Here is a 14,801-nt window from a genome sequence, read left to right on the forward strand (position 1 = left end):
GCCAGACCTCAAACGCGATCGTGTTTTTAAATCTGTGTAAAAACTGTGTAAAAACTGAAAATCCTGCCCTCGTAATTGTGCTAGTTTTAAAATTGAAGTTGAAATTGCACTTGTGAATTACTACATGCTGCCGTAGCTTTTTAAAAACATCGAAATCACTTTTAAAGCTTCACTTGCCTGCTGGTTTGTTTTCTCCGCTGTTACCCGCCTCGGTCCCCCCCAGCTGCGGCTGTTTGAGTGGAGGGCGTAGTTGTCGGAGAGCAGACCACTCACCGAGCATCACCTGGGTAGAGGGGGCGCCCTACTAGGTGACTATGATTTCCTATGGCACAACCGTAGTGGCAACACAAGCGGGGGGGGGAGGGGAGTTGCTATTTCTTTCAAAAAACAGCTTACGGTCACTAAAATACTAGCAGAGAATAGTAACAACGCTGACCTCCTCGGTGTAAAAATCTCTTTCACCAACCACTGCCTTGCACTCGTGGTGTTTTATCGTCCCCCAAGATCAACCCCAACGACTTCTTTCACGAAATATTCTCTGATCTCTGCACACATTAGAAAAAACATACTGGTAGTTGGGGACTTTAACTACCACTGGGAAGTATCACCCAAAGATTCAGTGGCACACCAACTGGAGCTATCCATGAATACACTAGGTCTCCTTCAAATGGTCAAAGGCCCCACGCACAATAAAGGACACACCCTAGACCTGGTCTGGACATCTAAACCCCGGTCCAAGCTTATAGATATCAGCCCTTGTTTGTCCGACCACTTTCTTATCAGCTGTTGGATACCAACAGATACCTACCTGCCCAAACCCCCGCCCAAATGAAAAACGGTACGGAAATGGAACCTAATTGAACCCACACTGTTAGTAGAAACCCTTCTCAGCCCCCCCCCACGCTATAAAGGGCAACCTTGATCAGGAATGCAAAACCCTCACCGATAGTTTACGAGCAGCAATAGATCATGTCACACCCGAGAAAGGGAAAGGATCAAAGATAAGGAAAAAGGGGCACCCTTGTTTAATAACTCATTAAGGGAAGCAAAGACAAAGCTCCGCCACACAGAGAGGCGATGGCGCAAAACTAACAATCTAGCTGAGCGAGAAATCTACAAAACGCAGCTCAATCATTACAAAAAACTCATCACTGCCACCAAAGTAGAATACTACGAGACCAGAATCACTTCAGCAGCGAACAAACAGAAAGAGACCTTCAGAATATTGAAGGAGCTCAGCCAAAAGACGGAACAGAAACCAGAGGACGACAGCATTGACTGTAACACATTCCAAGCCTTCTTCCTGCAGAAAGTGAAAGACATCCTCTCTGATATTGACAACATCCAGACTAATTACAGCCCGTTCACCTACCCCAGGAACCCCCCTCAGATCTTATGCTCACTAGCTTCCCCACACTGGACCCTGTTTCCCTCCGCCAAATCATGACTCGTATCAAAACAGGTTCCCCTTCAAACCCCTGCCCCCCCAAATTCTTCACAATGGCACTTCCTGCCTTGGAAAGCCATATCATCTCCATGCTGAACCACTCCCTGGAGACCGGGTATATGCCATCTAACCTAAACGAAGCTAGAGTTATACCCCTTTTAAAGAAATCTGGGGCGGACGTGGCCAATCTTAAAACCTATAGGCTCATATCCCAGCTACCTTTACTTGCAAAAGTCCTGGAGCAACATGTCCTTAAATCTCTCTCCTCTTTCCTGGAGGACAACCAACTCCTCCACGCTCGCCAAGCAGGCTTCAGAGCACACCACAGCACTGAGCTGGTCATGCTGACGGTGCTTGACGAGCTTAGATCCATTGGTGACAGTAAAAAGCCCAGTGCCCTGATCCTATTGGACCTATCAGTTTGATACTGTCAGTCATGAGATACTACTGACCAGACTTTCTACCTTGGGCATCAATGGTCAAGCGCACCAATGGCTCAAGTCCTTTCTATCATGCCGGTCCCAAAGAATTCAGCAGGGTGAGCAGACATCAGATAAAGTGCTGCTTAGTTGCGGCGTCCCTCAAGGCTCCGCTCTGTCTCCACTACTTTTTAATATTTATTTACAACCACTGATAGTAGCTTTAGCCAACATGGACTGTAAAATATTCAACTACGCTGATGACACTCAACTTCTCCTCAGTATACATAACACCCCCTCGCCCAAGCACACGTTCAACATGTGCTCAGATTTACAGTGAGCTGGATTCCAGCAAACTCGCTGAAAATTAATCCAGACAAGACAGAGATTTTAGTCATCCTTTCTATCAACTTCCCCTGGAATGACCACTTTTGGCCCCAGGTGCTATGCCCCACTCCCACCCCTGTGCCAGTCGTGAAGAGCCTTGGTCTGAAAATCGATTCAGAGCTCTCAATGGCCAATCAAGTCACCTCGGTGGTTAGTACATGCACTAGCCTGATCAGACAGATGCAGAAACTCGCCCCTCTTTTGACCACCACCTCAATACATATGATAGTTTCTGCCACCATCGTTTCAAGGTTGGATTACGGCAATGCCTTATACATGGGCCTCCCTCAGAAACTAACCAACAGACTCCAGGTGGTCCTTAACGATGGAGCAATATTGGTCTTCAGGCTTCCTAGAAAATCCCATGCCACCCCGCTGCTACACAAACTATATTGGCTCCCCATTAGGCAGAAAGCAAAATTCAAGGGCCTCTGCATTACCCATAAATCAATCTATGGCCATGCCCCAACTTACATAAAAGAACGCCTGGAGGCCTATGTACCTGGCCACACGCTACGGTCCTCCAAGGCTGGTCGTCTATCCTGCCCGATACAACAGAGCCTTCTCTGTCGTGGCCCCCCAGCTCTGGAACGAGCTTCCTGAACACCTCCATAAGGAACCCTCCCTGCTTCGTTTCAGGAAACAACTCAAAACTATCTTGTTCAGAGAATCATTTAGCACTGCTTAAATTGACGCATCAACCCGGTGCCGTCTAGCTGCCCACCTTCTCCCTCCCCAGCGCTGAGAGACCTGTTGGTGATTCAGCGCTATATAAATGTCAATTAACAATAACAATAACAATGATTTGGGGTGCACCCAGCAAGGCCTTAAGGGGCCTGGGCTAGTGTGAGAGGCGGCTCAGAGTTGCCTGGTAGTTGAATAGCCAATCCCCATTCCTGGGTCTGCTGGCTTGGGGGTGAGGGGGGCTGGGGAGCTGCTTTCCTGTTCAGAATCTCCTAGGATACAGACAGGCTCAATCCACACTTTGGACTTCTGCAGGTAAAGGCCTCACTAACTTGAAATCTAACAATACTGTTTGAATACAACTTTACTCCCTCTACTGGACAAAAAACGACGTGTCCCTAGTAGACAAAGTTTAACAGCTCACAGAAGCACCCTCTGATGTAGAATATCCTTGTTGCTGTGGGGGTGCTGATTTCACTGGCTTGTGAACACAAAATGGTGGTTGAGGGTGCACTGTTTTAACATCCAGGTCTTAGCACAGAGCAAAGGAGAAATTTGGAGGGAAAACTGAAAGTCATCAGCAATGAGAGGGAAAAACTACAGAGTTTGGACTGAAAATCCCACAATTCAACATGTTAAATGGAAGCAATAATGGGCAGGAAAAACACAAGTTTAAAACACAAAACAGGTGATAAAATATCTAATCACAGGCTGTAACAACCACAGGCAAAGACAGAAATCACAGAAAGGGAAAATCGTTTTTTTTAAAACTTTTGTTTTGGGGAAGAGACAGCACTAGTCTGCCTCCTTACCACTTCCTGGAATCTCAAATGTATTGCTGAAAGTTAACTGTTTAGATTATGTTTTGAATAACATATTGTTCGTATCTATTGTGTCCTTTGTATTGTTTTTTTTGCACAATGTATTTGCTATTTGCACAATGGTTTATTTAAGCCAATGAAACATAATGGTTAGATGCAAACATTTAAAAACGGTATTTTTTTTGTTTTTGTTTAAATTTGTTTATTGAGGTTTTTCATAAGAAAGTTCATAACTCATTGCACTTTTGTTATACATCTTATTACAGTTGTTGTAAGGCATGCATCCGGCGCAGGTCAACAGTTCATCATGTCATCAACATTCAACTAGTATAGTGCCTTTGCGGTGGGGCGTAACATGCGGGGGGTGGGTAGACCCTTTGTTTTGCTGTTCATGCTTGTTGCAATTGCAGTTGTGGGTGCGCTTGCTGTCGGACTTGTGTGACCCCACTATTTATGTATACCTGCTTATGCCGTGGACAATGTGTCAGTGCTTGAGTGTGTTCATGTCCCCAATAAATTAACGGTAACATCATAACTTCAGGTGCATAACTGTAAAGCAATAACTGTTTGGGCACAGATTGGATGGGATTGGCAGGGGGCCTTTATAGATCAGCGGAATGTAATCTGCAGTGTGGGTGATGGCGTTGTTTCCGTCTGATGTGGTCATCTCATGACCTATAATCTGGTACGCAAGGAGGGGGTCCGGGCGTGGAGGAGGTCTGAGTGAGCAGTTTCGCTTGTAAGAGGGACAAGCCGGTACATCGTATGCGCTGATGTGGACCTTGGCACATTCCTGCACCCCTGAAGTGTTCGCGGCGGGCCCTATAGGGGATGCATGTGATTTCTGGGGTTGGGGGTTTGCCGGTTCGGTCTCGGGGGTGATTTCGTGTGTGAAGGTATGTAGTAATTGTGCCCACTCGAGAGAGATGGGATGTTTGCGGGTACCCTTTGCTTGTTCATCTCGCAAATCCTCTTCCTCCGCCCTCCCCCATTTTTTCAATGCTCCTATCCAGGCCGCCACCGGGTGGCCTGTCTGGGCTTGCCAGTACATGGCTATCCCCTTTTCGCTAAGAGGATGGCAAGGGATAGGAAGCGATACTGTGTTTTGTGAGTCTTCCGTCTACGGAGTACTCCAAGGGCACATGCCTCCCAGGTGAAGAAGGTTGTGATGTTAGCTGTGGTTCTGAGTGTCTGGTGGACCTGGTCCCAGTATACCTGAAGTGTGTGGCAATCCCAGAACATGTGTATGAAATCTGCGCTCGGTAGTTGACAACGGGGGCAGGTAAAATCTGTGTCTGGATAGAACTTGTGAAGCCGGTGGGGTGTAAGGTAGGCCCGATGGAGGATGTTAAATTGTATATTGCGGAAGCGAGCATTCCTGGATAATTTTTTAGGAAACTCGAGGGCCATTTCTTACTCTTTATCATGCAGTGGCCTTCCTATTTCCGCTTTCCACTTCTGACGTAGTGGTTGCAGGGAGGGGCGAATGGGTGTCCGTATAGATTTGTAAAGCCACGTAACTAGGTGGCGCCCTATCCCCATATGTAAAATAGTGTGAATCACTGGGTGTACTGGCGGATCCCCTGCTGTCGGGTCCCAATACCTACGGCCTACTGTCGATCAGCTGCCTGTGTAGTAAGAATTGTCCAGGAGGAAGCCCGTACTGTTCCGATAAGTGGGCGTATGTTTTAATTTGACCATTCTCAAATAGGGCTTCCATCTCCGAGCCAGGTCAGTCCAGACTTGGAGGGCGCTGGCAGTGTAGTACACGTACAAACCTACCAGCGGGAGCAAAAGTGAGTATGGGGGCCTGTCTCGGGACATGCGATGGATGCGCAGCATACAAGTACGGGCTATGGACAACTGCAGAGGCTGCGTACGTATGGGCCTTGTGCCCGGAAGTTGCATCCGGCGAATAACTGGCAGTGGCGTGCGGCCTACCGTGGTGACAGTCTCCCCCGTAGGCCGCTCCGCCGTCCAATATGACAACCATTGCAGCTGAGCTGTGAGGAAGTATGCCTCAAAAGAGGGTGCTCCCAGACCCCCTTCCGTCGTGGGGATGTATAGTGTAGTCTGGGCCACCCTGTGTCGTCCCCATCCCATTTCAGTTCAGCAAGCAGGGAGTCTAACTCCTTAAAGAATGCCCGTGGTGGTATAACTGGGATGTTAACAAAGTGATATAACATGCGTGGGACCATAATAATTTTGGCCAGTGCCTCTCGGCCCATGGGGGCTAGGGGTAGCGATTTCCAGAACCGCACCACAGACCGAAGGCCTGCCAAGGCTCTGCGGTGATTCCCGTCGTACATGTCCGTCGGAGAGTGGTACAGGCGCACTCCCAGAAATCTGAGTGCCTCAGCATTCCACGTGAGCGATTGCAAGCCTATCTGTATCTCGAATGGGGCTATGTGTGGGCTGAGTGGATACAGGGTGGATTTTCCCCAATTAACCCCAGGCCCGAAGCCTCCGCGAAGTCATGCAGCGCTTGCCATATGGGTGTCAGGTCTTGGGTAGCGTTGCGGACATATATCAAAAGGTCATCCGCGTAAAGAGACACACAGTGTGTCATGCCTGCCAATGGAATGCCCCACTCCTCACCCTCCTGACACAAATGTATTGTCAGGGGTTCCACCGCAAGGGCGAACAGAAGAGGGGATAATGGGCTCCCTGCCTTTTTCCCCTCTCCACAGCAAACGGTGAGGAGATATATTTGCCCATCCTGACTCTCAACGTGAGATTAGTATAAAGGAGTTTTGTATAGGCTACTAATGTGGGGCCTATATTTACCCTGTCGAGGACCGCAAACAAGTAGGGCCATAATAATGTGTCAAAGGCCTTTTCAAGGTCCATTATGAGGCAGGCAGCTCATGGTAATTGTATCTGTGTTTCGTCCTGTATATGGATTAGCCTTCGCAGGTTTTGTGAGGTTGTGCGCCTTGGGATGAATCCGCATTGATCTGGGTGGACTAATGGTGCCAGAATTTGAGTGTATCGTTTCGCTAAGATTTTCCCTAGTATCTTGCAATCCGTGTTGAGGAGAGTTATTGGGCGATATGAAGAGGGAGGGTGGGATCCCTGTGCGGTTTGAGGAAGGTGACTCTATGACTGATTCTCTGAGGGAGCCGGGGAGTACCCCTCTGTCTAGTGCATCATTATACATTATTGCCATACGGGAGGCGAATTGGTTTGCGTACGGGCTGTAGTATTCTACTGGGAAGCCGTCCATTCCTGGGGCTTTATTGCGCGCTAGCGCTCTGATTGCTTGGGTCACGTCAGTCGGCTTAATCCGTGCCTCTTGGGGGATTGGTAATGGGTCCAAGAAATTGGCACTTGCTCTGCAACTGTCCCATGCTAGGGCCCTGTAAATGCCGGAGTAGTAGCCATGGAAGACATTTAGGATGTCCAATTGTGAGTGGCGGAGAACACCTGTGATATCCATCACCGCTGTGATCGGCTTGATCTCCGTATCTTGCTTGGCTAACCAAGTCAGGAGCGCGCCCCCCCTATTACCCTCCCGGTGGACCTTTGCTGCATACAGTTGGAAGTTACATTTATGGAGGTCGGTAAGTGTTTCTGCGTAAAGCCTTTTTGCCTCTTCCATTTGTTCTGGCGTGGTCTCGCCTCGATCTGCCTGCTTGGAAAGGTTCGCCAGGGTGTGTTCAGCTTTTCGCAGCGCGCCCTCTAGAGTTTTATGGATTCCTACTATTTGTTGAATACAGTGCCCCCTCGCCACTACTTTATATGTGTCCCGCTCTATCAGGCGTGACATCGCTGTGCCGGCGTTCAGTGTGAAGTATTCTTGAATGTGTTCCCCGTGATCATGTTTAAACACTTGATCTATGAGACAGTCTCTCTGTAGCTTCCATGTGGGGATGGGGGGGTGTGGCGGTCTCCATCAAAGTGTCAGTGTGTACGCGTCGTGGTCTGAGAGCACCCTCCGCAGGTAGTCCGTATGCTGCACTCTTGATAGTATGGTGGCAGAGCAGAGGAATCTGTCCAGGCGCAACCGCAAGTCGTGCGGAATGGAATGGAAGGAGTATATTCTGGTGCTTGGGTTGCGCATTCGCCATATGTCTGCCAATGCCCAGTGTGTTAACCATGCATTAAATGCCTCCATTTGTTTAAGTGCTGGTTAATGGGCGGGGGAGATGAGATCTATCTAGGGATATGTCTAGGGCACAGTTGTAATCGCCACCGAGGATCCACGGGGTTTGCATGTGGTTTGTTAGCATTCCGGTGAGGCGAGTACAGAAGGGGGGTTGTTCCACATTCTGGAATATACTCCCCAGCAGTGTAGGCTGGCCCTCTAAGAGGCCTTCTACCACAGCCTGCCGCCCCTCTTTGTCTATCTCTCTCTTTGGTTCTTTGAATGGTGTACCTGGACGTATCCAGATTAGGACCCCCTGGCAAAGGCTGAGTACGCTGTAGCGCATATGATACCTCGCCATTCTTACAAAATCACTCTACCTCTTGTGCCGTCAGGTGTGTTTCCTGCAAAAGGGCTATCTGAGCTTGCTGCCTCTTTATGTAAGCATACACTGCATATCTCTTCGCCGTATGCATCCCCCGTACATTTAGTGTGAGCATTGTGATGTCTGTGTTAGGGACGCGCATGGTCATGCTCTATATTTGTAAAGTGGGGATGGGCTGCACGTCATCCTGCCAACTAATCGGAGCCCCCTCCCATCTGCACGATCACCCATTACTGAGACAACTCCCTGCCATCCGTGTGTTCCTGTAGGGGTATTAAAGGGCTGGCCAGGGGGTACTGAGAACTGTAACCAGAACTGTGGGAAACGTTCCCAACTAGGGGGACTTATCCCTCTGGGCAATATGTCCAAACTGCACATTGCGTGCTAACTGTGATTCATTAGGTTAGGGGGGTGTTGCGTATGTGCTTTGGATGATCCCACCTTAGCCGCCCGCTGCTACATGGTGGGTACAAAAAGCCCAGGGATGGCATTGCAGTGTATGTTACTCACGGCCCACCAGTCCATGACGCCATAATCGTAGGGGGGACCAGGATAGCACCCTGTGTGCCTCTACCGCAGAAGCGGGCCCAGGCCGGGCAGCAGGATCTCAAAGGGGGAATGGTGAGGATGGAGTTGGTAGGACTTTTCCGACATCCTCTCCTCGAGATCGCAGTCATATTAGTGTGTCTGCTGTCTGGGGTGTCACTAGCGGCGGTGTCACTGATCCATCGCGAGATGTCATGGCGTCACTGCGTTCCTCGTCTGATGTGAACAGGTGTGGGACTCTTTCTCCGTCGGAACTGTTGCCCGTCAGTCCTGTCACCAGCGCTGCTTCTCGTAGAGCTCTCCTGCATTCCGCCATTATTTGTTCTAGGTCCGTTTTTTTTTTACCTTGAGTTTCTGCTCGTTTGGGCTGTTGCATTAGGGTAATTCGCCTTCGCTGCTGCCATCGACTGTTTGATGGCTGTCGACCCTGTGAACCACCATAATCACCTAGGTCCCTCAGATGTTGTTCCACCCAGTTGTTATAGAAATTCGTGGTGTTATTATCATGGATGATCTTGAGAAGGGCGGGAAATAGGAGTGCATAATGTATGTTGTGCTGGTGCAAGACACGTTTCACCGCCAAGAAGGAGGCTCGTTGGCGCTGCACGGCCTGCGAGTAATCTGGGAACAGCATGGACTGCTTGTCCTCTACTTGGAGTGGGCCACCTGCCTAGCCGCCCGAAGCACTGTGTCTCTGTCCTAATAATGAAGCAGCTTCAATAGGAACGGCTGTGGTGGCGATCCCGGGGGCAGTTTTCTGGCTGGGACCCTATGAGCTCTCTCCACAGAGAAGTATGGGGTTAAGTCCTGTTCCCTTGTGAAGGTTTTAATCCATGCCTCTGTGTAGCGGACAGGGTGCTCTCCTTCTGCTCCTTCCGGCAGGTTGAGGACGCGAATATTGCTCCTACGCGACCTCCCTTCTAAGTCATCTGTTTTGCTCTCCAAGGCTTTCACTCTCAGTTATAGCTCTTTTAGGGACTTGTGGTGCACCTTCAGTTGGGGTTCCATTATTTGAAGTGTCTTCTCTCCTTGGTTAACTTTATCTGTTAATTTTCTGTGGTCATCCCGCATTAAATTGAGGTCCGTAGCTAGTTCACCGAATTTATTCTCCATGGTTGCACGTGAGTGTTCGTTTGCTGCAAGGACTTGGTCTAATTTGGCTGATGTGCCATCCGTGCCCGGAGGTTCTTTTGTTGATTGTGAAGGCATCAGGTCTGAAGATAGTTTGTGGGTCGCCATCGGGGTAGTCGTCACAACTGTCACTCGCTGTCGTCCCATGACTTTCCACGATCCCTGAGGATTACGTATGTGTCTCAGCTGCTCCTGTCTGTTGTGGGCGCTGCCTCAGTAGTCCCTCGACGCGGCTTGTGATCTGGCTCAGCACGCAGGATATATTGGCATCTTTACCCTATCGGTTTCGTCCAGATATGTGAGAACTGCTTGGAATATCAGCACCTCCAGGCCCGGTCAGCGACTCTAGGGGATCCGCTCCTCCATCGTCCAGGCACCCCGGATGTCGCTGATGTATGGTGGAGTTTGGGCACCTCTATTTCGCTTCAGGCTGCTTTTGCTGGCAGGACCGTGTTCCGGGAGACTTCCAGTGGTAGGGCACCCGTCTCATGCGAGGCGCATGTGTCCCGCTGCTCCATGCAGCATCCTCCTTGGCCTTCAGTCCCCTGGGGCTCCTCGGCAGGGCCGAGGAGGGGGAGGTCTCCTCTCTTCCCCCTTAGGTGATAGTGTGTTCTCCCGGGGGTGGGGGCCGGATGGTCTCTTATGTTACGGTGTGTCTCAGCGGGGCCTCTCCTCGATCTGGGCCCCCGTAGGGGGAGAGTCGCTTCAGTCTCCAGGCAGGCGGGACCTTCCGGGCAGGCTATCCCCCCACGGTTTGGTGGTCCCCCCGCATCTCGATGATGGACGCCGACCGGGGGGGTTCAGGTGTGGGATACTGCCCCCTCTCCTCACTGGGGCACGACAGCAATCACTTCAGGGCGGGGCCACTGCGGGGGCCAGGCACCGTTGGTAACGGTGGGGCAGGGCCCCCGTCAGTCCTTGTGCACTAGGCCCGAGCCCCACACCGCTCTCAAGCCGGGAGGCGGCGGGCTCCTCCAGTCGCGCCCCTCGCCATTGGCCCCGCACACCTGTGCGCCGTACGTGCGGCCTCCAATCAGTGGGCTCCCCTCTCCCGATGGCAGTGAAGGGGGATGAGAGCTTACCGGCACGGGGGCACGTTGTTGGCTGCTCCCCGAGGGCCGTCTGTCGCCAATGGAAGGGGTGCCCCCCCGGCGCACCACTGGGTGGGTTGTCCTGCCTGGGCCGCGCAGGCCAGCGGTTCTACAACGTTGGTGCCTCAGGTCTCGGGGGCCGGGCTAAGATCTCGCGTCTCCTTGCCCCCGCCGGGTCCGGCTGTCAGTATGTAGCGGGTGCCGCCATTTTTCCTGTGAGGCTCAAAGGCATTTGGCCGCGCTCACATCCCGCGAAGGTGTCCGTGTGATGGGCCCACTCTCCCGATGGAATCGGAGGGGGCCGGGAGCACACCGGCGTGGGAGTTGCGTAGGAGGCCGCTCTCCGGGGGGGCCGTCCGCCGACAGCAGGATGGGCGCCCCCCGGCACTCACCACATGGGTCGTCCTGCCGGGGCCACACAGGTCAGTGTCTCTGTAACGTTGGTGCCTCTGGTCTCGGGGGGCCGTGCGCAGGTCCCGGGCCTCTTCACTCCCGCTGGGTCCGACCGCTAGCGTGTAGTGGGTGTCGGCATTTTCACTGTAAGGCTCGGAGACGCCCGGCCGCGCCGCTTCCCGTGCAGGTGTCCGTGAAGTGGGCCTCCCTCTCCCGATGGCAGCGGAGGGGGTCGGGAGCTCACCTTCGCAGGAGGCGCATTGCAGGTTGCTCTCCGGGGGGTCGTCAGCTGACAATGGGATGGGCACCCGCTTGGCGTCCCTCGCCGGGGGCTGCGCAGGTCAGCGGCTCTTCACTGTGTGCGCCTCAGGTCTCGGGGGCCCTGCGCAGAACCCGGGCCTCTCCGCACCCGCCGGGTCCAGCCGTTATTGTGCAGCGGGCACCGCCAGTTTGGTTGCAAGACTCAGAGGCGCCTGGCCGTATCGACGTCCCGCAAAGGCGTCTGTAGAGCCGCTCTTCGGCCCCACATGGGTCAGCTGATGATGTTCTGCGGTTCCGGTGCTCCATTTTCAGTGGACCCTGGGCATTATACCGCGTTTATAGGCATTTAGCGCGGGCGGCATGCGGATCTCTAGGGGAGTGCGTCCGCCATCTTGGCCAGCTTAGCCACGCCCGTACTGTTTTTGTATGTTATGTTTGGGGGGGGGGGGATGTGTGGTATCTGGCTCTTGGCTATGTAATTGGGGGTTCTATGTTCTAGATTCCATGACCTAGTGAGAGCCAAAGGAGCTGGAGAGAAGAAACAATTGTTGGGAGGCTGCAGTCCTTATATGGAAATGAAGCTCTTTTACTTTTTACCATAACTTCTCCGTATGAATCTTTTGGAGATTACCACAGCTGGCCTCCTGATCCCAACCCTCAGGTATATAACAGGCTTCCAACAACCTTGCAACTGCACCTGAATTCTGCTATCTGTGAGTCTACCCTGCAAAGTGGTGCCACGCTTGTCCTGGACCCTTGGAAGTGCGGTTAAGGAGCTCTGCCAGCCTCTGTAGATCCAGCAGAACCAACATATCTCTTCTGATGCACATTGCATCCCCGACTGCACAACACATTGATGGTGCAGGCCCTCACATCCCTTATAGACAGCAGCCACGACAATGACGATGGATTCTGCATCGCAGCCTATCCGCTCTTTGGAAGCGATGCATTGCCCTGACTGCGCGCAGCATCCAGAACAACGGACTTCGCATTCCAAGCCCCTTCCATGGGATCCTTGATAAAGATGCAGGCCCTCTCATCGCAGCCTTACAGCTTTTCGGAACCGATGGATTGCTTTGACTGTGCTATGCTCTGCAAGGCAGGAATTAAGGTACTAAGAGTGTAATAGTCTTCTGAGTGAAGGCAAAGCACACTCTATTTATATTTTAAAGAATTTGTAACAATATGTCTCAAAGACATCTGTGTTGTCAATCCAGACCTAAGACTGTATTAGGGCGCTAGAGGAGTAAAAGAATGGTACATAAAAGTATAGGGGCCTAGTCCAAATTACTACAGACCCTTGTTTCTGCCTTGACACCTAAAGTGAAATAAAGAAATGGAAATACAAACTTCTGAAATCAAAAATCAGAAAATGTAAGACATCTGAGGAACGTGCTGGAAATCACAAAAAAATCTATATAAATAATTGTTCAATGTCAAACTGAATATGTGCCTGCATGTTTCAAAACAAAATAGATGATTCCACTTACCTAGAGTAGATCTGTTCTTGCAGACTAACCAGCAATGATAACCGAACAGAGAAGAAAGACTGACTGAGAACATGGCGGCAGCAAAGAACAAAAACATGATGTGGAACTTGGCTTGGGTATCGGGGAGGCCATTCTATTAGAAAGCAACAAGAAAGAAGACAAGGCAAATGAATACACTAAATGAACAGACTGGAGGTCGAAATGTTTCCCAAATGTAATAATGATTACAAACAGATATTAAAGGCAGACTTGAGGATTAATTTTCACTAAAAATGTCAATGTCCGAATGCGAAAAAAGCAGTCGAAATTCCTGTGATTCATTTGAAAGGTTGACATGACTTCACTATTTTATAAATTATGATGACAGTCCTAAAGCAGAATGATTATTTAGGGTAGTCGCGTGGCAGGCAAAGGTCTCAATTTCTGTAAGCCACACCACGTCTTTATTGAAGTTATCTATTGTTGTTGGTCGCATCGATTCACCGAAATGCCGGGGATAGCAGAAGTGACATCACACATCCTTTGTCCACCTGAAATCATAGGAAGGGATATCGCTTGACTATTTTTCATAACACTCTTATTTTACGTAGTATGGTGTCTAGCTATGCTAAAGGTATAGATATCACCTGTTCATTACAGCCTTCATATACCAGATGTGGTCACACGATATTACAGTTTAAAATGCCGAGGCACAAATATTAAACGCTTGGTCATTCATTATCATTGCTCTTCTGGTCATCATCATGCTGGGGTGGGTTACAGATGCCATATGGTGACAGATTTACAAAATGTATTTGCTAGAGAAAGTGTCTGCTCTCTCTGCTGTTGTCTCTTAGTTTATATCTCTCCTCAGATTACTACCCCTCTTCTTCAATATATGTGTTGCATATTACTCTACACTGCTCTGCCTTCAATTCTCTCTGGTCCTGTTCTGTGATTCTCATCACCCTTGCTGCATCTCTGATATCTCCTCTTTCTACCGCACACTCTTCCTCTGTGCTGCCACTTTGCTCTCCTCTCATCTCTCTCCTTCTTCTCTCCCTTACCTATGTCACTGTTGTCTGTTTCATCGCCTGTCTCCCCTTCTCTTTCTCGAATGTCTTTCCCACCAGCTGCGGCCTCCTTATCTCTGACCTGTCTTTACCACCCCCTTTCTCAGATGTCTCTATGCAACGTCTGCTCCTCTTTATCTTCTTCTGTCTTTTCTCTTTCTATCTCTCTCTGGTGTTTTCTGCTGACTCTCACTTCTATCTCTTTAAGGCCTTTCTTTCAACTGCCTCCACTTTTTCCCAGCAGCCTCTTAATAATCTGCCTCTGATTGCCACATTTCTATCCTCCCAACTCTCTCAGTTGTTGCTTTTCTAGTCAGCAGTATTTCATTGGTTTCTTTCTTTCTGCTGTCTCCCCTCTCACTTGGAGCTGTCTCTTGCCAGTCTGCTTCTTAGACTGCTCTCCCTCACTGGTCTCCTGCCCGCTTGCCAGTCTCTCATCTATCTGGCTACATCACCTCTTACCTGTCTCCCCTCTCATCTGTTTTCTCCTTTCTGTCTTTCAGATGTTTCAGATGTTGTAGAGGGTTCACCTCTTGATGGAATTCGTTCAGCTCAAATTGCAGAGCTAATTGGTTTAATTTGAGCTTGTGAAAAAGCAGCTGGTAAA

General features: G+C 50.3%; 1 protein-coding gene across 9 annotated transcripts in view; it reads right to left on the bottom strand.

Moving 5' to 3' along the window:
• ZDHHC2 (zDHHC palmitoyltransferase 2) overlaps positions 1 to 14,801 on the bottom strand; it is a 579,224-nt gene that overhangs the window by 216,254 nt on the left and 348,169 nt on the right. For all 9 annotated transcript variants that reach the window (XM_086962598.1, XM_086962597.1, XM_086962596.1 and 6 more), the window contains exon 8: positions 13,143 to 13,275. In XM_086962598.1, coding sequence (XP_086818724.1) covers positions 13,143 to 13,275 — 133 coding nt within the window. The remainder of the gene's footprint in view (positions 1 to 13,142; positions 13,276 to 14,801) is intronic.

Source organism: Lissotriton vulgaris, chromosome 3_1 (assembly GCF_964263255.1).
Source record: "Lissotriton vulgaris chromosome 3_1, aLisVul1.2, whole genome shotgun sequence".
NCBI lineage: Eukaryota > Metazoa > Chordata > Amphibia > Caudata > Salamandridae > Lissotriton > Lissotriton vulgaris.